We start from the raw sequence: 21,491 nt of genomic DNA, 5'->3' as shown, positions 1-21,491 counted from the left end.
GCCCCGTTGCCGTGGGAACGCGGGGTCTTTCCCGGCGCGTTGCCTGGTGCTGTGTACGCGGTTACATTCAGGCGCCGCTCCTGGCGGCCCCGTTGCCGTGGGAATGAGGGGCCTTTCCCTGCGTGCGGCGCAAAAGATGGCGGCAGCGCTGCTGCTGGGGCGCGCGGCGCGGAACGCGGCCCGGGCGGGGCGGGCGCTCGGCACGGCCGGTGAGAGGCTGGGGGGGGCCCGGGGACCTCCGGGGAAGGGGGAGGGGGAGGGGGAGGAGCCGGGGAGGAGGGCGCATGATCCCCCCACCCAGCCTCCTGCTCTGCCCGATCCCCGCTGATCCCCGCTCTGTCCCGGCCCCCTCGGCATCGCTCCTTGCTCTCTGTGTAAACCGTGAGTTCTCTCCCTGCTAGCCGCGCTCTGCAAGCGGGCAGCGCCGCTAGGGCCGATGCCCAACGAGGATATCGACGTCAGCAAGTTGGAAACGCTGGAAAAATACCGGAGCTTCAGTCGGTACTTCCAGCTGGCAGAGAAGGAGAGCAGGAAGCCGCGCTGGTGGCGGACATACCGGGAGCACTGCAGCCCCCCGGCAGGTACGCGCCTCTGCTCCTGATTGTAGGGAAGCTGCTGCTGGGATCTGCCCCAAACCACACCCTCTTAGGAGATGCTGAGGTGCCGCAGCCATTTCCGATGTAGAAGTTCGCAGAGCGCTCTTCAGGGAAGCGGATGATGGTTTTCTGGTAGGAGGGAGGCTGGCCAGGAGCTGCTAAAAGCCGTGGAGCAGCATAAAGAAGGGGTTCCATGGATCCCCAGTAGTGTTGGAGAAAGCAGAGTGGGAACAAGAGTGTTAGACCTGCAGCTGTTTGGCCACATCGCTCACTGGCTGGCAGACCTGGAGGTCTGGATGCACAGTGATTTGGGGGAGGAGGTGGGAGCAGGGGCCTGGAGGTGCAAAGGGATGGCAGCTGTGGGAGAATCAAGTCTCTGACGCTTTAAAGTTTGCGTCTCTTGCACACTCTGTAACATTTTGTAGCTTTGTGCTTGGTATTTGTATTTTTCACATACATGATATTTTCATTCTTCTCTGAAGAGCCAAAGACTGACATCAGCCTGCCACATGAGAAGCTGCTGCGGGAAAAGAAAGTCAAGGAAAGGAAAAAGATCCTGCGGGAGAACCGTCAGAATGCAGAGATGGAAAGAGCAGCGCGGCTCCGGACTGGTTGGTGCCCCACCACCTCATACCTGCCCTGGCCACTGGGTGCCCAGCTGCCTCCTGCAGCGTTTCTCTCTCCCTGTAGCGCTGATCCCTCTCGACAACGTCAGAGCAGAGTGGGAGAAGACCAGCGGCCCCTTCCACAAGCAGCGCGTGGCAGAACACTGCGGGATATTCCGTGATTTGTTCAAGGGCGCCATATTCACCCCCTGGGTCTCCCTGAGGGTGGAGTACAACCAAGACGATGAGAACTTCGTGCCAGTCTACTACGGAAATGTAGTGACTCCGTCAGAGGTGTGCACGGGGGGTCTGGGAACAACTTGCACCCCATGGGAGCCTGCATGGCTTTGTCAGATGCTTCTGATGGGCATTGTGCATTCTGGAGGATTTCTTTGGAGGGTATTTGTGATGAAGGAAGCACATCTAAGAAATGCATTAAGGACCAAAGCTTTGCCACAAGATTGTTGTCCATGGCAGTCTGCTGTTAACGCCCCTGGGGCTCTCCTGGTGGAACTGAATTACTCGGTGGTGGCCGTGCCTGGGAAACCATGGCTTGGTCTTAACAGAGCTATTTGTGTTTCTTGTTTAGGCTTCCAGTTCCCCTGCAGTGTCGTATGAGGCAGATAAAGGCTCCCTTTGGACTTTGTTGCTCACAAATCCGGGTGAGTAGTGAGTTCTTTAAAAATAGCTTGTTTAAACAGGGCTGTTTCACTCTGCCCTTGGTTAGTTCCTGTTTCTTCTGGCTGCACGGTGTAACGTAATAGAGTGTATTTTGCATGCAGGAAAGGTTGTAGCCTCCTCAGATCTCCAGCAGTTGAGAGATGGGGCAGTGGCACAACAGGACCTGCGTTACAGTTTAGGGGAAGTGATTCCCTGACTCCCATCTCTTGTTTATCCCCGAAGTGTTCCTTCACTCAGTAATCTGCCTGGGAGGTGGGTTAGCAGACACTGCCCTGAGAAACCAAAGGCACAGCAGAGGGAAGCGGTTGATCAAGAAGTTCTTTTAATCTTGGAGTCATATCTGTGGAGTTCTTTGCTCCTTGTTTTAATCTCAGTCCTAAAAGAGTGAGTTACTTTTCTGCTAGGAAAGGAATGCTAGGAGGACTTGAGCTGCTCCCTCTGTTTAAACGGGGTCTGGATCCTCTTGCTTTGGGGCTGAGGCAAACTCCAGGCTGTCCCTGAGTCGCCTTTCCTTGTTGTGTGCATTTGCAGATGGACATTTAAGAGAGACGGACTCGGAGTACCTGCACTGGCTAGTGTGAGTACTGCACGCCAGAGCTGCGTGCTGCTCAGCTCCGGTTCAGCACAGGCGGAGCGGGCAGAGGCTCCTCCGACAGACCTGGGAAGTTGTTGGCTAAGGCAGTTCTGTGGGTTTTTCTGGGGTGCTCTCTGGAGCTGCTTTATTCCTGTGTTCTGGGTCCTGTTAAAGGTGCAGCAGTGCCAAGCGTTGCTGCTGTTTGGCATTAAAGCACTGGATATGTTTCTTTCTTCCAGGGAAAGCAGCCCTGCTGTCTGTCCCTTTGTCACAGAGGGCACAAGTCATGTCAAAACATAGCACAGAGGGATTTGCAGTCCTGGGTGAACCTGCAGGCCCTAGTGGAGGGGAATGGGTGGATGTTCAGTGAAGTAATTTCTTTGTGTTCAGGACGAACATCCCAGGCAACGACATCACATCGGGTAAGGAGATCTGTCATTACTTGCCCCCCTTCCCTGCCATGGGAACTGGCTACCATCGCTTCATCTTCCTCCTCTTCAAGCAAGACTGCCCCATAGATTTCAGCGAGGACGTTCGGCCGAAGCCATGGTAATTCAGGCTCCCACTGGGCAGTTTCACACTCGCTTGGCTTGGATGTTTTTGCCTGTTATGACAGGCTTGTCACTGCTGTAGGACAGCAGTTCCTTTTAATCTTCAGAGTTGTTCAGGACTGCTTTGAGTTTGCATGTTGCTTGAAGCCACAATCCCAGCCCTGCAAGCGCTGCCAAGTCCTCCTCTTTTAAACCAGGCTGTTAAGAGTGGTTTGCCCTGCCTGGGGCAGAGGTGTGCACACAGCTGGAGAGGCTGGGGGATGTTTTTTTTGTGAATTTCCTTTTCCACCTCTGTTTTATAGACCCTAGGATGATGTGGAGAAATAGTTGCCTACCAGGGTGCTGCAGGACAAGAGGTTCACCTCAGCTCTTGTGTTTGCATCCATTTCCAGCCACAGCCTCAAGATGCGGACCTTTAGCACATTTGACTTCTACAGAAAGCATGAGGATGCAATGACCCCAGCAGGGCTGGCATTTTTCCAGTGTCAGTGGGACAGCTCCGTTACCTGGGTCTTCCATCAGCTGCTCAGTAAGAAAGGTGGAGGGGTGCTGGACGGGTCCATAACATGCAGGGGCAGTGAAACAGGCTGTGGCTGGAGGCTCATGCCTGGTCCTGGCACTCGTCTAGGATCTGTTGCAGCACAGCACGGATCATTGGTGAGCCATCTTCAATCAGACTCACAGCAGTCAGGAGACAACCTCTAAAAGGCCGTTTGAAATAAGCCTTGTAAAATTTTACAAAGAGAGCCTTCAGCCGGGCCTGCTTGATCACCTGTGGTTTGAGGGCCCTCACTGGTGAAGGGGAGGGCCTGGTGTTTGGACCTCAGACGTGTTGCTAATGCTCTGTATCACCCCTTGCAGATATGAGGGAGCCTGTGTTTGAATTCGTGCGGCCGCCTGTTTATCATCCTCCACAGCTGAAGTTCCCGCGCCACCAGCCGCTGAGGTACCTGGACAGATACCGAGACAACGAAGAGCCCACCTATGGCATTTACTAGGGGTACAGCCCCCTCCCAAGCAGACACTGGGATGCTGGCCAGGCAGATGGGGCTGCTGGCTTCCCTTGCTTCCCTGGCTTCAGGCAGCTCTGGAGCTGGGAGCCACCTGTGTCTCTGGAAGGAGATGGCAAAGTCAGCCTCTCGGCTCCCAGTTCCCCTGTGCTGGCAGTTGCACAGTGGGGAGCGACAGGTGTTTGCTGTGCCTGGCAGCTGTGTGGGCAAAGGGCTCCTTGAAGAGGACATTCATGGGTGAAAGCAGGCGGAAATCCTGCTACTGCTGCTGTGGCAGAGCTGATCAGTAAGGGAGGCAGGGTTGAGTCCCCAAAGATGCCCTGGTTTGCTTCTCTGCAAAGATCACAGTTCTCCTTTCAGCTGTTTATGCAACAAACAGAGCCAGGCAGCCTGGATTCTCTCTGCTTATAGCACTGCAATTCAGGACTGTCAGCTTTCATTCGTGCAGTCCTCTTAAAGAGGTGACTGATTAAACACACTGAGCAACGCTGGCGGTGCTGCCTTGTCTTTACTGGGAAGAGCTTAGTATCCAAACCTACTGGGTAGCTCAGCAGGATGCAGGGAGGAGGGTGGCCATTCTCCTGGCTGGGATCTCTTTACCCTCATGGATGTTGTAGGGTAGAAAGAGTGCGGAGGTAAGCACGCACAAGGTCTGTGTTTGTGGAGCTGGCTTCTCCCAACTACCCAAGCAGGTGGGCCTCAGTCTCCTTCCCCTCGCTCCGTGGACAGCATGTGTCCTGTGTGGAGAGGTGGGGCAAAAACAGAGCCGCGGAGCTGCTGTGGCTGGGGCAGACACGCAGTGGTGGTCTCTCCTGCACCCTAGCTGTGGAGAGACTGCTTTCTGCTCTGCTTTGCAGGGCTCTTCCTGCATCCCAGTTCACATGTTTAACCTCCAAATACCAATGTGTTTTCCTCCTGTTGCAGCTGCCTGTTCCCAGCTCTGGTTCTCCCCTTACTCAGGAAATGAGAGCCTCTGGCAAACAGCTGGAGTGTTTGCTGGAGCAACCGGCAGCCATTGCTCAGGGCTGTTGCCAGCTCCAGCTGAGCTCCTATGTCTCCTCCTGCCCCAAAGGATTCTGTGGCCAGGTGTGAGCTGGGGTGGATGAGCTGGTGAGGTGAGCGGTGGCAGCAGAGGTGCCCTGCAGTTCTAGGCAGACACATGGCTTGCATTATGTCCCTCTGAGCTTTGAATATTTAGTCAGAATTTGCAGTTTGAGTCCAGGGAAGTGTTCTGGATCTGAAGCTATGCTGGGACATGCAGGGAGTTGTGACAGATCCCAGGGCACTTCCCGAGTCCAGCAGGGATGGCTCTGAGCCTGTCTGTGGCGGGGAAACTGCTCCAACCCCCAGCAGCCCACTGAGGAGCGCTCCAGCACAGCGCAGACCCCCTCCCTGCTCACCCTTACCTCTATGGGTGATGACAAGGCGGTGTGTCCTGGGAGGCTGCTGAACCCCACGAAGCGAGGCAGTCTAGCCAGTGTTCAGCTGCTTGGGAGCGTGCATGCAAATGATAGGACCTCTGTGAGGGGAGGGAGATAAGGCTTGGGACTGTGAGGCCTGAGCTGTTCTCATGAAAGTGAACTGTATAAAGATAAGGTGAAGGGATGTGGTGCACAAGCACCACCATCACCTCCGGGCAGAAGACTCCACCTTCACTGGGTCGAATGGCCTGGAAGACATCTTTTTTTTTCTGCTTTGGAGCGTGAGGATGTTGCAAGGAACTTGGTAGGAAAAGGAGCGGTGGGCATGCACAGGTAAGTAAAAACAGCAGGAACTGCAGTTTAAAATGGAATGATACAAGGGCAGAATGAGGCCCTGGCCAGCTGCTGGCATCTGGTGCAGCCTTTGCACTGCAGAGGGAGGTGGCGTGGGTGCCCCTCTCTGCCAGTTCCTGGGCTGTTGAATCCCTTGTGCTGTGCTGAGGCCTTTGCCAGGGGCGCTGTCGTGCTTAGCTCGGGGACCCGGCCCTGGCGGGGTGAGAGTGGCAGGAAGTTCCCTCAAAGGGCCAAAAAGGAGTGAAATCGGATTATACCTCATGTACCTGTGCAAACACACGCATGGAAATAGTCATTGCTCTGAATCTTGCCCACCTCGTGCATGTGTCGCTGTGCTGCCGCCAAGAGGGCACCCACTGGCCATCTCTTTGAGCGCATGCTGGCTCGGAGCCCTGACCCGCCTCTGGGTTTAGCGTCACCATCTCCTCCTCCCTCTCTGCACAGCTGAGTTTCTATTTCCCCAGCTTCTTTCTGTGGCTGCTTTCCTCCATTTCCCTGATCCCCGTCCTGGGCAGGATGGCGTCGCGTGCGCTGGAGGAGAAGCTGACATGCTCCATCTGCCTGGAGCTGTTCAGGGTGCCTGTGACCTTGCCGTGCGGGCACAACTTCTGCAAGCACTGCATCAGCGGCCACTGGCACAAGGAGGAGCTGGCGCCTGCCAGGGCTGAGAGGGGCTACAGCTGCCCCCAGTGCCGCAGGAGCTTCAGGCAGCGCCCAGAGCTGGACAAGAACGTCACCCTGTACGGCGTGGTGGAGCTGGCACGGGATGGCGAGGTGCAGGTCTTAGGCACCAAGAGTTGCGAGGTGGCCCAAGGTGAGCTGTGCCCGCAGCACGGACGCCCACTGGAGCTCTACTGCGAGGATGAGCGGCGGTGCATCTGCTGCATCTGCACCGTCCAGCAGTGCCAGCGGCACCAACTGGTGCTCTTTGAGGAGGAGCGCTCTAAAAAGCAGGTGGGAGTGATGGGTGGCAGGGGAAGAGCAAGGGGAGCCATGGCAGCTTTGGCACCCCACAACATCCACCTCTGCTGTCCTGTGCTCTGCTGGGGGGACATGATGTGCTTCCACGTGCTGAGCTGTGTGCAGCCTCAGCTGAACAAGGGCCTGGCATAGGCTTTGGCCAGTGAGATGCCACCATCCCCCAGCTGCTCCCTGAGAAACCAGGGCTGTCAGAAGCAGCAGAGAGATGGGCAAATCCAGCAGCACCGGATGAACGGGGCCATAGGTGTTTGTGAGTCATGACTTGGAGGAAATGGCTAAAAAGCGGTGAAAGACAGCACAGGGTTTCACTTCTCAGGGACCCTGGATGCAGCCTCTGCCCTTCCCAAGCCTTTTCCTTCCCTGTAAGCCTTGTTCTGAAGCCCTGGGAGGGCTACTGGTGCTGTGTGGGCAGTGATGTCCTGCTCTGCAAGGTGTTGGTGCCTCCCTTTGCAGGCCCTTTTGAAAGCGTCCCTGGATAAAGCCCAGGAGGAATCGGAGAGGATGGAGCGGGAGATGCAGCAGCTGGAAGAGCAAATGCACAGCATCAAGGTAATGCTGAGGCCATCCCCATGCCAGGCATGTGGGTGGGAGTGTACTTGCTCTCATGGCTTTCCCCCGCGCAGGAGTCTTCAGAGGTGCTCAAATCAGGGATACTGAGCAAATTTGGTCTCCTGGGGCAAGCCTTGCAGAATTTCCAATGCCGGACGGTGGCCAGGATTGAGCAAGAGCAAGCAGCAGCACTGGAGCGCATTGGGGAGAACTGGAGCCTCCTGAAGGACCACCTGGACGTCCTCGGCCAGCACAGGGAGAGAGCTCAATGCCTGCTCGCCTGCCCCAACCACAGGACCTTTCTCCAGGTACCGTCCTGGCACTGTGTCCCTCCCCACTCCCCTCTGGTGATGGCAGAGACTTGGTCAACCCCTTCCCCAGCGGGACATGTCCTCAGCTCGGCCCAAGGATGTAACGGGGCTGTGAGGAAGAGCTGCTTTTGGAGGGGGAGGGGGTGAAGGGTGGGCTGAAAACTGAGGGTGACGCTCAATTGGAGCGCATGGTGCTGCCCCCAAACTGCTCACCAAGTCTCTTCCGCCACCAGCAAAACACCAAGTACCTCCACAGCTCCTCTGCTCCCCACAGCCTCATGCTCCCACTGCGACAGCTGCTGACTCCACACCCCAGCCACAGCTAACGATGCTTTGTGGGTGGCCCCATCACCCACTGGGAGATGTGGATGGAATTCAGAGCTGCTGATCCTCCCCAGGCTGGTGCATGGCTGTTTGTGCCTCTGTCTGCAGGAGTTTCCCCTGCTCCAGATGCCGGAGAGCCTGGAGGCGCGGCTCCCCGTAGAGTTTGATGTGGCTAATGTGGTCAAGCCCATCGCTGATATCCTCACCGACATCTCCAGACTCTTGCAGGAGGATTTGCAAGGCTCTGTGGCCCCCAAAGCGCCCGACCCCATTGGCCAAGGTAACCTTTCTGCTTGCAGGGCCACCCCGATGGGCTCTGAGTCATCCTGAACCACAGCCTTGCCTGTGTCACCATGCTGGGGACACAGCTGCTGGGCACAGAGGGGTGGGATGGGGACACACACCTGCTCTTCAGCAGGTGGGTATCAATGGGGTGAGATAAGCTGGGTGGCTTCACTGTGGCCCCTTCTTGCCAACGAGTTCTGATGGTACTTGCCCGCTCCCAGGCTTGGATACAAAGGACTGCCTCCTCCCATCGAAGCCAGGAAGGGCAAGTTTTTGGGTGGCATTCCTCAAAATATCCATCTGTATCCTCCACAGGCCCAGTGCATCCCCTGGAGCCGGCAGTGAAGGTGGTGGCCCCTCTCCCTCATTGCTGTCTCCGAGCTGAGCTTCTGAAGGGTGAGGAGTGTGGGGAGTCTGGAGGGTCATGCCTGCAGCTCATAATAACACTTCTTTCCCTGCTAATGACCCCGAGAAAGTTCTGCAGAGGGTACTGTAGCAGGGGCCGTTGCAGGAGGAAGGTGAGGTGCTGCTGGCCGGTGACTGCCTGTGGCGGGAGGATTTCTCACAGCCCCCGCAGAGGGAAGTAACTTCCCATAGTACCAGACTCACTCATATGATGCTTGGCTTTCTCCCACTCTCTTCATTTGTGCTTGGTTTTTTTTTTTTTTTGCTCTTAAAATCAAGCACATCTCTTCCACAATGACCAGGAAGTCATTGGTTGGCTCGCGGTGAGCTGGGCTGTGTGAGGACCGCGCAAAGCATTGTGTCTTGTTGCCATTTTTGGGCTGTTTCCTTCCTTCTAGCAGGCGGGAGGGCAGGTATCATGTCTCATCCTGCCCCCCTTCCCCTCCAAACACCCTGTGACTTGTTCTCTTCTATCTGGGGAGCCAGCCCTACTCTGCTTAAAACTCATCACTGTTGTGGGGGTTCACAGCAAGGGTGTAAAGGCCTGATGAAGTGTTTCAGCCCCCTCCATTTCCTTGCTCTCCCCAGAACACCGCAACCTGACCTTTGATCCCAAAACAGCCAACAAGTACCTGGAGCTGTCGAAAGGCAACCGGAAAGCCAAACACATCTGCCGTGCTGTCTGTGGGTGGCAGGAGCAGGGACCCCGCTTCAAGCCCTGGCAGGTGCTTTGCACACAGGGCTACGGCCATGGCCACCACTACTGGGAGGTGAAGGTCTCCAGCCACTCCGTCATCCTGGGGGTGACCTACCGCGGGCTTCCCTGGGAGTGGCAGCAGGGCCACAAGTTCAACATCGGGCTGGACGAGGGCTCGTGGGGGCTGCAGGTGCGGGAGGATTGCTACATGGCCTGGCACAAGGGCCAGGCAGAGAAAATTCAAAAGCAGCTCTACAAGAACCTGGGGGTCCACTTGGATTATGGCAAGGGGCTTCTCTCTTTCTATGGCCTCGGGGAGAAGACACAGCTCATCCACTCCTTCCACAATGTCTTCACTGAGCCCCTCTACCCCGTCTTTTGGCTGTGCGAGGGGCGAGCGGTGACACTGTGCCAGAAGGACTGAGCGGTGACGCTGCCGTGCTGTTCCGTCAGCGGGGCTGGTGAGCCCCAGGCTGGAGCAGTGGCCAAGCTGCAGCTGGGGCTCTCATGGTGCAAGTGGGGTGCAGTGTTTTAACAAGCTTTGATGAAGGATAAGCATGCAAATTAACCCACTCCGATTTGCGTATGCAAACCATGCTGGTGACACAAGTGAGGGCAGGGGAGAGGATGCAGGGCTCAGGGCGGTGCCTTTGCCATGGGGATTGAGCCCCTGGTTGCTGTGTGGGGACACGTGCAAGTGCCTGCACCTGGAGATGGGGCAAGGAAGGGAGAGTGGGAGGGTGAAAGAATTAGTTTTTCCTTGCTCTCCTATCCTGGCCAAACCTCTCAAGTCTGGAGAAGATTTTGGGGGGCGGGGGATGAGTGCCGCAGCCATGGGGGCTGTGGAGCAATGCAGGGGCAGCCTCGTGCTCCCCAAGTCCCACATGCAGCCAGGTCCTGCTCCCCCAGCCCCTCCTGGTCCCCTCTTGCTGCTCTCAGATGGGGCGGAGCGACTTTTTTTGTAGTGTTGCTCTTTGTACAAAGCTGCTTTACCCAATAAAGGTCTGTTTTCCTACTGTTTTGGCCTTGGCACTGATAAGAGCTGAGGGACCAAGCAGTTCTGAAGAGGGGTGAGCTGGGTGTCCCTGCTCCTGCACAGATCCCTGCAGGGCCCCATCCTGCCCCTCTGCATCCTTGCAGGGCCAGCAGCAGAAACCAGTCCCACGTAGTGACCAGAAATGGAAGGTGCTTTATCTACAATAGCACTGTGATAAGGAACCCTGGTTTCCTCTGGCTCTGCCCCAAGGTCAATCTGGTGCAGAAGAAAGCCAGGAGCTTTCTTGATTGAAGCTTTTCCAAGGGTGAGACCACAGGTCCAGCACCCCCTACTGCCCCACTCCCGGGATGCTGGTGAGGACTAAAACTGGGCACCAGGTTCAAAGGTGCTGGGGATGTGCATGCGAATTCACAGGGAATGAGTTGCATCAGCTTGTTTCCTTTGGGGGGAAAAAAGACTAAAAGCATCTTCCCTTGCTTTGTCCCTTCTCCAGAAAGCATGTCCCTTCTCTCAGGACAGATATATTTTGGTCTTGCTATGCTTCCTCCTTTGCTTCCCAGACTTGTCCTTGGGCGAGACCTTGGGCTGGCACGGGCCTGGGAACGCAAGCAAGCTGAAAAAAATTGCCTGGGTACCCTCTGCAGGAGGTGGCTGGAGATCCTCAGACGGAAAGCCCTTCAAGTGCTGCCCCAGCCCAGCTCTGGCGGCGCTGGAGGAAGAGGGGATGGGGGCTGAGCCAGGACCGGGACCTTGTGGTCCTTTTTGGCAGGCAGGCAGCAGACCTTCAGGAGGGTCCAGATCCCTGTGGGGCTGATCCTTTAGGAGGCAGCAGCCCCCGGGTGGGAGGCAGAGCATCCTGGGCAGGGTGGCATCCCTTGGCGGGGGCAGATCTCCCAGAAGGCAGCAGACGCCCGGGAGAGGGACCAGACGCAGCCTCGCGGTACGGAGAGGGGCTCCTGATCAGGGAGGGCAGGGAGAGGAGGGGGGGAACGGCTTTAAGCTGAAAGAGGGGAGATCGAGACGAGATATTAGGGAGAAATGTTTTCTTGTGAGAGTGGGGAGGCCCGCGGTCCGGGCTGTCCGGAGAAGCCGAGGCTGCCCCTGGAGGTGCTCCCGGCCAGGCGGGATGCGGCCGGGGCCGGGCGGGCTGTGAGGCCGCGGGGAGCGGAGCCTGCGGGCGGGGCCGCCGGGGGGCGGCGACGGGGCCCGGGGACGGGGGCGACGGGGCGGGGGTCGGGCCGGGGCGGGGCGCGGTGTCCGCCCGCCTCCCGCGGGGCCGGGCCGGGGCCGGGGCCGGGGTCGGGGCGGCGGCGCGGGGCGCGCGGGATGGAGGCGGCCGCGCTGTGCTGCCCCATCTGCCTGGACGTGCTGCGGGACCCGGTGACGGTGCCGTGCGGACACAACTTCTGCCAGGGCTGCCTGCGGGCGCTGCGCCAGCGGCCGGGCGGCCCCGGGGCGGCGGGCGGGGCCGCGCGCTGCCCGCTCTGCCAGGAGCCCGTCCCCGCCGCGCTGCGGCTCCGCAAGAACCGCGCCCTCTGCGACCTCCTGCCGCTGCTGGCCCCCGCTCCCTCCCCTCCCTCCCCGGCTGCTCCGTCCCCAACCCCGGCTGCCCCGTACCTCTCGTTCCTATTCACCTCCCCCGCCGCCCCGTCCCCTCCATCCCCGTCCCCTCCCTCCCTGTTCGCCCCGTCCCCTCCCTCCCTGTTCGCCCCGTCCCCTCCATCCCCGGCCGCCCCGTCCCCTCCCTCCCTGTTCGCCCCGTCCCCTCCATCCCCGTCCCCTCCGCCCGCTCCGTCCGCGTCCCCCGCCGCCGCCCCGATGGCGCCGGGCGCCGAGGAGGAGGGGGAGGAGGCGGCGGTGCCGGTGCGGTGCGATGTGTGCCCGGCGGGGTCGCGGCTGCCGGCCGAGCGCTCCTGCCTCGTCTGCCTCGCGTCCTTCTGCGCGGCGCACCTGGAGCCGCACGGCCGCGCCGCCGCCTTCCGCGCGCACCGCCTGGTGCCGCCGCTGCGGCGCCTCGAGGAGGGGCTCTGCCCGCGCCACCTGCGGCCCCTCGACGGCTTCTGCCGCACCGAGCAGAGCTGCGTCTGCGCCCGCTGCCGCGCGCACGAGCACCGCGGCCACGACCTGGTGACCCTCGAGCGGGAGCGCGAGCACAAGGAGGTGCGGGGCCGGGGGCGGCCGGCGGGGGGGGGGGGCGCTGCGCCCGTCTCCGGGACCGACCCGCAGCGTGAGGGTGTCCGTACGGGCGGGGTGCTGGGGGGGGACCCGGGTGGGGAGGCAGCAGCACCCGTGTCCCCGTGCGGGGCGTGATCCTGGCGCGGGGGTGTCTGTGCGGGGTGCGGTGTCGGGGGGCGCCCCGGCTGGGGCGGGGGCAGCGCCCACCTCAGCACCCGGGAGCGGGGAGGTGTCCGGAGGGGGCGCGGTGCTGGCGGAGACCCGGGCTGGGGAGGGGGCTGCTCGTGTGTCCCGGCGTGGGACCCAACCCCGGCAGGGGGGTGTCTGCGGGGCGCGGCGTCCCGGGGGGGTCCCTGCCGCACCCGCATGGCCACGTGGGCCCCGCCCCAGTGCGGAGGGAGGGGCGCTGTGCCCCCGGGACACCCCGCGGGAAGGGGGCGGGCGTGGGGGACACCCCCTGCCGGCCAGCCCCTGGGGTCTGGTCCCACCGCGGGGCCGCACTCGCAGTCCCCGTGGGTGTCAGGCTGGGGCGGGGGAGCCCGGGACACCCTGCGGTGGCTGCCCCCGCGGCCGCGGGGCTCCCTCTTCTCCGTCTCGTTCCCACAGCTTCGTCAAGGCGGTTTTTCTCCAACCGGCGTGCTGGCAGCCTTCCTGGCCAGCCCTTTGTGTCCTGGTGTTTTGGCAGCGGGGCTTTTTCCGTCACTCCCATTCCCAGATGTGTCTGAGTCACCCCCTCCAGACTCACACCCACGAGCCAGGGCTGCCAGCCCGGGGCTGCCTCGAGCGTGCGGGGCCTCTGCGGGGCTGCGGGCAGGTGGGAGCCTGCAAGGCTGGTGGCGTGGTGGCATCTCTGCGCTGGCATGGCGCACCTGGGGACTTCGTAGGAATTTGCTTTTTCTCAAGCGGAGCTGGGGGCTTCCGACATGCTGGCGGGGAGCATGGTGGCAGCCCTGAGCCAGCTCCCACTCCCTTGTGGACTCTCGGGACTAAAGGAAAACCCTTTTGCGGGCATTATTAGTCATCAAGTGTCTTAAAATAGAAAAGCGTCTGCAATCCCAGCCTTGAGGAGCTGTTGAGCCTCAGCAGGCGCTGCTTAACATCTCCTGCATGGTCTCCACGGCCGCTCTCTGCCACCGCCCCTGTGCTGTGGAATGGGAACATGGATGGAGAACATGCCTGTGCCTCCTCGCTGGGCGAGGGCTGAGCATCGGGGAGCAGGAGCTGCCCTGCTTGAGGGGTGCCATGGGTCCTGGCTCCCAAGGGACCCATCCTGCTGACGACAAAAGGCTGGTGCTAACAATAGTGTGTCAGGAAACGCCTTGTTGGGACAGAGCTTCCTTCACAGCCACTCAGAACCCCATGCTCCTGAGTTGGTTTGCTTTGCTTCTAAAGAGAGGTGTCCAGGGGACTCAGTGCTTTGGGTCTGCCTTTTGATTTTCACACCTGTCCCAGGTAGAGCTTTCCCGGCCTTGTGATAGACACTACAGGCATGCGTAGCCATGCTTACTGCAGCTACTGTCTGATGGTTTTGCTTTCAGATTCCTATTTTATTTGATTTACACTGGGACGGGGTGGGGAGCATGGAGCTGGGCACAGCCCTTTGCAGTGCAGCTGCTCCTTTAGTTTTCTAGTCGAGTGAGAAGGGATGCTTGCAGGTTGGATGTTTGGAAAGGAATGGAAAAACAACTTCAAGTCTCTTTGTGCCCTTCAGCCCAAGCCTGGCAGCAAGGTCATAGCCAGAGAGGGGGCTGTGGGTTGAGCTTGGGGAGCGGATGAGTCCCCCCAACTCCGTGCTGCTGGGAGCAGGGAACAAAGCTCAGTGTTTGTCCCTCATGTCTGCAGGCCCAACAAGCCAAATTCCTCAGCGATGTGGAGAATGAGCTGGTGGAGCTGGCAGTCACCATCACGCAGGCCAAGAAGATGGTGGAGATCATTAAGGTGACTCTGCAATAGCTTCACTCAGTTAACACGGTCCAGGGAGAGGAGGTGAAGGGTCCACGAGCTTCTGGGGTGAACAGGATGTAGAGGTGGCACTCACAGGGGCGCACACACTCCGTAAATCACTGGTGACCCTGGCAAGGACCCCCGCGCATCCTTGTCTCATCTCTGCTAATCCTCTCAGCATCTCTGGTTGCTTTCGTGTGCAACCTGGAAGAAGGGCCAGAGTGAGGACCATGCCAGACCATCCACTGACTCTTTTACCTCCTCTCCCCTGGGTTACAGGGTGTTGGTCCCCTTTGGCCCTTAAGCAAGCATGTCCCTCCACTGTTCAGGAACATGAGACATGGTGGAGCAGTAAGCGGCCTTGCGCAGCCTGGCCCTGGGTTATAAAACACTCCAAGCACTCATGTGGAAGGGGTTGCAGGGCATCAGGGGTACCATGCAGAGCTGAGAACTGGGTGCTGGGCAGGGGACAAGGGCAGTCTTCCACACTCTTACCTGCAGGATGTGACCCTAACTCCTCTCTCCCTGTACTCAGGGTGCTGCCACAAAGGAGAGGGAACGAGTGAAGAAACAATTTGCAGAAGCATCTGAGGTCCTGGCAGCCTTCCAGAAGGAGGTGGTGGGTTTCCTTGAGGATGGGGAGCGCGCCATGCTGGGGGAGGCTGAGGCTGATCTCCGCTGGAAGGAGGAGAGACGAGCTAAGCTGGCCCAGTGCAAGCAGAACCTGGAGAACGTCCCCAGCACAGACACCATCTACTTCCTCCAGGTGCCTGGGTGGGCTGGGGCGATGAGAAGGAGCTGATAATGTCGTCATTTGGGCTTTTGTCCGTTTTCATAGCTGCGTGCCAGGAACCCTGGGACCTGAGGGCTGCAGAGCCTCGCTCCCGTTGGGACAATCCTCTCCCCTCCCCACTCCCGGGGACCAGGCAGCCAAGACTTTCTCCTCCATCACCCCCCAATTCCCTCGTGGTTGTGACTCAGGAGACGCTGGTGTGCTGCCCAGGCTGGGTATCCAGGGGTGGGGGGCATCCAGCACCCCTTCCCTCTCCAGCAGGCCGGCAAGAGGAGACCTTTTGGGAGGAGATGCTGCTCCATGGGAGGTGTGCGTGGTCTGGTTCTGAGTTTGAAAGTGAGCAAAGAGAAAGCGCCAGGAGCGCGTGGCCGGGAAAGCGCTCTCCTCCCTTATGCTGTCCTTGGGCCAAGTCTTATGAGCTGCCAGTTCCCAAATCCACCGGGGCAGGGTGGGGTTGTGGAACAAGAGGCAACCTTGGCTTGTTTGAAACCTTCTGAAACTCTGTCTTTTTGGCTCAGGAATTTCAGGCCTTAAAAGTAGCCATGGAAGAAAAACTCTCCCCATCTCCGAGCTTCCAGAATGAGCTGAACTTCACCAAATGCACCCAAGCCATGGGTGCTGTGAAGGATGCACTGTCTGCTGCCTGCAAAATCCAGCGGGACCTCTTGCACGGGAAAGGAATTGATGGGCTGAGTTTCCAGGAGATGAAGGAAGGTTTGTGTTCACTCAGTCGCTCTGCCTGGGGGTCACCTCTATGCTCCCTGCATAGGTGGGCGATGTTTGCAGGCTTGGTGGCTCCTACAAGTGCTGGCTGCTCTCCCTCCAGCCCTGGAAGCTGCACAGTTGTGCTGTACATTGCACAATCCCTGTCTGGGCTTGCGCCTCGTCGTTGAGGTTTTATGAATTTTTCCACAGAGACCGGAGACTGGAGAGGCAACAAACAGCCTGGGAGTTAGGCAGGGCCCTACAGGAGGAGGCAAGTGGCCAAAGTGGTCTCCCATGAAAGAGGACTCTTTCTTCCCAGGATAGACGATCCTCTCCATGGGGCAGGCTGTGGTCTCCCAAACCTGCCAGGGTTAGAAAGCTGCCGTGGCTGATTTCTCCCATGCTGTCATTTAGCCTGAGCTCTCTCCTCTCATTTTCTCGGATGCCCATGGGAATTGTAGTCAGCTCTTTGTTCCCCCAGCCCATCTCCCTGGGGTGGTAAAGGTGGTATCTGTCCTTTCCTGTGTCTGAGCCAGCAGGTGTGTGCAGGGGGAGCTGGGGATGCTGACAGGGGCTCAGGGGCTGCAGCAGCTGGGTGCCATCAGGCTGTCGGGTGGATGGTGATGCTCAGTAAGACCCTTGTTTGTGGCACTGTTTTCTTTGCTGATGGCAAATGTTCTGTCCTTGTCTCTGCAGCACTGGCCGAGTCCCAGTTTCCAGAGAAGTCAAACAATTCCCCCTGCCTGGAGAGCCGTGATTATTTCCTAAAATGTAAGCAAGGGGCTTTTGCTTTGACAGTTGTTGCTAAGGTCCATCTTCCCTTTCCTCTCTCCTGGCTGGCCGCCTCCTTCCCACACGCTCAGCTGTCACGGGTGCTGAGCAGATGGCTGGCAGGACCACTGCTGCCACTGAAGGAAATGTTGCTCAGCTACCAAGGAAGCCTCCTTGCTTTCCTGATAATGGTCATAATCTGTTTAGAGGATAGATTTTTCCCTTGTCTGTGGCTCCACCAGAGGAGCTACCAGGGCAGCTGCAGGCAGACTGTGTAATTTCTGCTGCCTTCCAGCCCTTGAAGACTTGGATCCTCTGTTAAATTGGATCAGAGTTTTTGCATCTGCCTTGTTTGCCGCAGAGCAGTGGGCCGATGAGGGTCAGCTTCAGCAGCAGCAAGCAGAGGGATAATTCTGTGGTTGAGCAGGGGCAGAAGGGGCTGAGGCTGGAGGGTGTAGGGCTGGGCTTGGGCTCCAACACTTCACACGATCCCCCCAGCCTTACAGAGGAGACGAGGTCCCCTACTGAGATTTCCACAGGGGACAAGATCTGCCTGGGTGTCAGCGGTGCGCCCTGCTGGGAGCTGGGCAGCACAGCCTGGGCTCGAGTGGGGCGTGCTGTGCCGCTGGTGGAGTGTCTGGATGCCATGGGTGATGGTGAGAGTCAGAAAGGACCGTGCTAATCCCCAAAGGCTGGAGCAGGGGATCAGAACAGAGAGTGATTGGGGTGTGGATTTTCTCCTGTTTCTGTCCTCATGTCTCCTCATTGCCCCACACAGTCGCCTTCATCATTGACCTGGACAGTGACACAGCAGACAAGTTTATCCAGCTCTTTGGCACCAAAGGGGCCAAGCGGGTGCTGTGCCCCATCCCCTACCCGGAGAGCCCAACCCGCTTCATCAACTGCGAGCAAGTCCTGGGTGTGAACCTCATGAACCGGGGCAACTACTACTGGGAGGTGGAGCTCATCGATGGCTGGGTCAGCATCGGTGTCATCGCTGAGGACTTCGATCCTCGTGAGTCCTACAACCGCGGGCGCCTGGGGCGGAATGAGAAGTCCTGCTGCCTGCAGTGGAACGGACAGAACTACGTGGCCTGGTTTGGTGGCTTTGAGTCCGTCATCCAGCAGCCATTTTTCCACACAATTGGGGTCTTCCTGGAGTATTCAGAGAAGGCCCTGACCTTCTATGGAGTCAAGGACTCCAAGATGACCTGCCTGCAGCAGCTCAAGGTGTCTAATTTTGTCAAGGGTCAGTTGGACCCATTCCAGAACAGGATCAACCATCAATTTGCCTCTCTTTTCTCGTGCAAGCTGAAACCAGCCTTCTTCCTGGAGAGCGTTGATGCTCACCTGCAGATTGGGCCACTGAAGAAAGATTGTGTTTCGGTGCTAAAGCGTAGGTAACTGCCCAGAGAGCGGGAGAACGGGAAGACCCAGAAAGATCTCTCCTGCAGTGCAGTGCCACTGTTATGGCTTCTCTTTGGTAGCATTGTATTTTTCTGTGGCAGCCGTTCCTCCTCGCTCTGTGCTGTTGGTGACCCAGGGCTGGATGAAGCTGTCTGGTGGGCAGAGCCATGGGCTGGGAGCCAGGAGGGAGCTGGATCCAAGTGCCAGCTCTGCAGCTGCGCTGCTGAGTAAACTTAGGCAAGTCTTTGTGCTGTTCCCAGCCCCTCAATTTCCCTTTGTGGACATCAGGGACTGCAGTACAGCCTTTCTTGGTAAAGCGTATTGCTTAGGAGAAGTGCCACATAGATTTGAAGCTGTGTTTTGGCCAGCTGCCAGGCTGCCCGGTCCCTTTCCTTAATATCTGCTTGCACTGCCCTGGCATCTTGCACAGATGCTCTGCTTTGTGCCTTATCTCAGTCTCTGTGTCACTGCTGCTTTTTTTTTTTTTTGAGTGCTGGCTCATCCACACCTTCCTCATGCTCCTTACGAAGTGCCTTTGAAGTAGCAAGCCCAGCACAGCCTGGGTGAGCTTCTCTGGTGTCCACACTGTCATGCCTTAGCGTGGGTGAGCAGGGTGGGAGGCAGAGGAGCCTGGCAGCATGCACGGGCGATACTGTGGTGACCCAGTACCTCTCCTTGCAGGGCTGACCACCCAGTAGAGCTGCAAATGTGAAAGGAGGGTCTTTGCCCTCCCTTGGGGTATTTTGTATGCTGGTCTGTGGCCAGGCTCATTTGGGAAAAGCCACAGCCCTGTTCTGTCTGAGAGAGGGGAGACACCTCCTGCCTGGACGTAGCAGCACTGTTCCTGCCTTGAGATGGTGAAGCAAGCAGCACAAAAGAGCTTTCAGGTTGTGCTCTTAGTAAACATGTTCCTTGGGAACTGCTCCCAGAAAGTTTGCAGACGATTTTTTTCCCCCATTTTTGATGATCCTGCTGTTCTAAGGGATTTTAATGCTGTTAAACTCCCAGCTCTTAAAGACCCTGGGCACACTTGGGCTGCAAACACACCCCGTAGCTTAGAGAGATTTTTAAGTGACAAAGAGGTATGTTCCAGGGGCAAATGATCTGGTTTAGGGACAGCTGTGAGTGTATTGGTAAGCTGTTATTAAATGACCCTTCAGACTCTGGCAATAAATAACAATGAACAAAAAATACTCTCGAGCAAGTGTCCCCTCTGGGAAATGTGGAAACTTTAGACTGAGAGACAAAAATGACAATTCACGTGTCCTACAGGAGCTTTTCCAGAAGAAAAATACAGAAATACTGCCTGTAAGGGCGGCACAGTGGAGCCCCTGTCTCAGCGCAGCATGCCTTCCCACAAGTTTATTTTTCCTGGGATTAGGTTGCTGCCCGCTTCCCATGGCTTGCTTTGCAGACTCATAATGCTGTCTAACATACATCTAGAGAGAGAGAAAATACATTGGATTAGGTTCTTACACTGGTGTGGGTGAGGCAGTGATGACGCACCAACAGTCAACAGGGATGGAAAATGGCCCGTTTAGCTAAATATGTGAGAGAGATATATATATTCCACTCCCCCCCCAAATATATATATATTTCCCAAAGGATAAGCTGGAAATCATAGTGGTATATTCAAGCAGAGCCAAGGGAAAAAAGTGAACAAAAAGGCAGCCACAAGGCAAAGTGATTTTGAAGTTAAAGCCACGTCGACACAAACACTGAGGCTTAAAGAGCTATTTTACTGTAACTTGTTTCCAGTGCTGCTGGTGTGGGAAGGGGTGCTGGTCCTCAGCAACTGGCTGGCATTGTGGGCTCTTGTCAGAAGGATCAAAGGGTCTGAACGCAGCTGCTCCTCCCCAGTGCAGGGTGGGTGAGTGGGTCTGGGGAGGGAGACTGCTGGGAAGGGTCTGCAGACCCCTCCTCTTCCTCCTCCTCTGCATGCGATGACTCCTAAAACGCTGCTGGCAGTGGGAGAAGGGGAGGTAGAGCTTCCAGAGTGAAATCTTCAGATGAAATCTTGGCCTTTCCCAGCTAGCAGGAATGCTGCCTGGACTTCTGTTCGGATGGGAATTCGCTGCTCGTATCCTGAGCTCCTGCCTCAAAACTATTTCGTTTCACTCATACCAGTTGCTCTGCTGCAGAACTTGGCCTTTGCTCGAGATGTCAGCGGTGACACAGTGCAGGCATCGCTGCTGGGTCACTGACGCTGGGGAGGACTTGGTATCAGAAGTGCCTTACCAGATAAGAAAGGCAGAGACGCACAACAGCCCATGCATGGTCACATCCCAGGAGGAAGAGGAAGGTGACCTTGGTCTGTGCTGCACGCCTTCAGGAAGAGATCTCGCATGCGGGCTCCCATCTCAGCTCTGTCTGCGTCCTAAATCTCATTTATTCAGGCAATACTCCCACTGTTTGCAGGGAGGAATTTTGCCAGCGTAAATGCAGCAGATCTGGGCCTTTGCCTCATTTTGTTTCACTGTAGGCGGATTGATTGCTCCGTGGGGAAATCCGTGCTCCAGTTCACATCCCTCCCTTCTCTGTGTTGCCCAATGCACAAATGCAAGTCTGCGAACTCCTTCAGGGTCTGGGATGGTTCGTGGGATCCTATGCCTTTCCCTTTCCATCCTGTAACCCCATGGGAACAGCTCAGGAGGATGTCTGCTGCTTGGGCTTTGCTTCTGGTTGTGCCACTGCTTTGGTGTAATTCACCTCTTCCCCGAGAGCTAGGATGCTGATACGCAGCTTTACAGAGGGTTTGGGGGCTTCTGGAGCTGTGATGCAGTGGGAAGTGCAACCCAACCCTCTCCTTCCTGCTGCTGGCTTTTATCCAGGCTGGAAGCTCTAGAAATCTTTGTGGTTTAAAGCATAAAGCAAATTCTGACCCATTTAAGACAGAAGCAGCCCCCTGGGACACTGGATCAGAGCTTGCTCTGTGTGCCAGTAATTTGGGGTGTAAACTGGAATGATTAGGAAATGTGCACTGTGTCAGCTCTGGATCGCTGATACTGCTGCAAACGAAGGGTAAATGTGGCATGGGATGAGTTTAGATGGATAGATAGCACCTGGCAATTTAAACAGCCTTTCTGTGGTCCCTTGAGTTGTTTCTGCTGTCACAGTGTGTTCCTCTTTTTAATTAGGATCTTTAAAATGTAGTTACTGTAGAATATTTTACAGTGGGTGAAAAAACTGTAAGAGAATAATTATGTTAGAGACTGATTTGCCATTAAATATTATACAGACATTGCTTCGAGTCGTCTTTCCTTTAAGTACCAAACCATTAGAGCTGTCCCATTATCTTGTGTTTATTTTTCTACGTCCTGTACATCTGCTGTAAAATAACACAGATTTTATTTTC

The 21,491-nt window shown here is 57.3% G+C and overlaps 3 protein-coding genes across 3 annotated transcripts; all 3 read left to right on the top strand.

The window, feature by feature from the left end:
- The first annotated feature begins 92 nt into the window (after positions 1–92).
- MRPL38 (mitochondrial ribosomal protein L38) lies at positions 93–4,504 on the top strand. The gene is made up of 9 exons (XM_069872534.1): positions 93–209; positions 402–581; positions 1,079–1,207; positions 1,287–1,495; positions 1,791–1,863; positions 2,414–2,459; positions 2,847–3,005; positions 3,400–3,536; positions 3,869–4,504. Exons 1-9 carry the CDS (start codon positions 104–106, stop codon positions 4,003–4,005), a joined length of 1,176 nt encoding a protein of 391 aa, XP_069728635.1. The 5' UTR covers positions 93–103; the 3' UTR covers positions 4,006–4,504.
- A 1,454-nt stretch (positions 4,505–5,958) lies between these two features.
- On the top strand, positions 5,959–10,340 carry TRIM65 (tripartite motif containing 65). Its single transcript, XM_069872526.1, has 6 exons — positions 5,959–6,746; positions 7,227–7,322; positions 7,397–7,630; positions 8,066–8,237; positions 8,558–8,638; positions 9,236–10,340. The coding sequence occupies exons 1-6, from the start codon at positions 6,309–6,311 to the stop codon at positions 9,766–9,768; spliced, it is 1,554 nt and encodes a 517-aa protein (XP_069728627.1). The 5' UTR covers positions 5,959–6,308; the 3' UTR covers positions 9,769–10,340.
- A 1,039-nt stretch (positions 10,341–11,379) lies between these two features.
- Positions 11,380–21,377, top strand: TRIM47 (tripartite motif containing 47). Its single transcript, XM_069872941.1, has 6 exons — positions 11,380–12,501; positions 14,359–14,454; positions 14,996–15,226; positions 15,772–15,967; positions 16,655–16,729; positions 17,508–21,377. The coding sequence occupies exons 1-6, from the start codon at positions 11,380–11,382 to the stop codon at positions 18,131–18,133; spliced, it is 2,346 nt and encodes a 781-aa protein (XP_069729042.1). The 3' UTR covers positions 18,134–21,377.
- The last annotated feature ends 114 nt before the right edge of the window (positions 21,378–21,491 follow it).

This window comes from Phaenicophaeus curvirostris, chromosome 19 (genome assembly GCF_032191515.1).
Source record: "Phaenicophaeus curvirostris isolate KB17595 chromosome 19, BPBGC_Pcur_1.0, whole genome shotgun sequence".
In the NCBI taxonomy this organism is placed as follows: Eukaryota; Metazoa; Chordata; class Aves; order Cuculiformes; family Cuculidae; genus Phaenicophaeus; species Phaenicophaeus curvirostris.
This window is presented reverse-complemented; position numbering and strand designations above follow the sequence as displayed.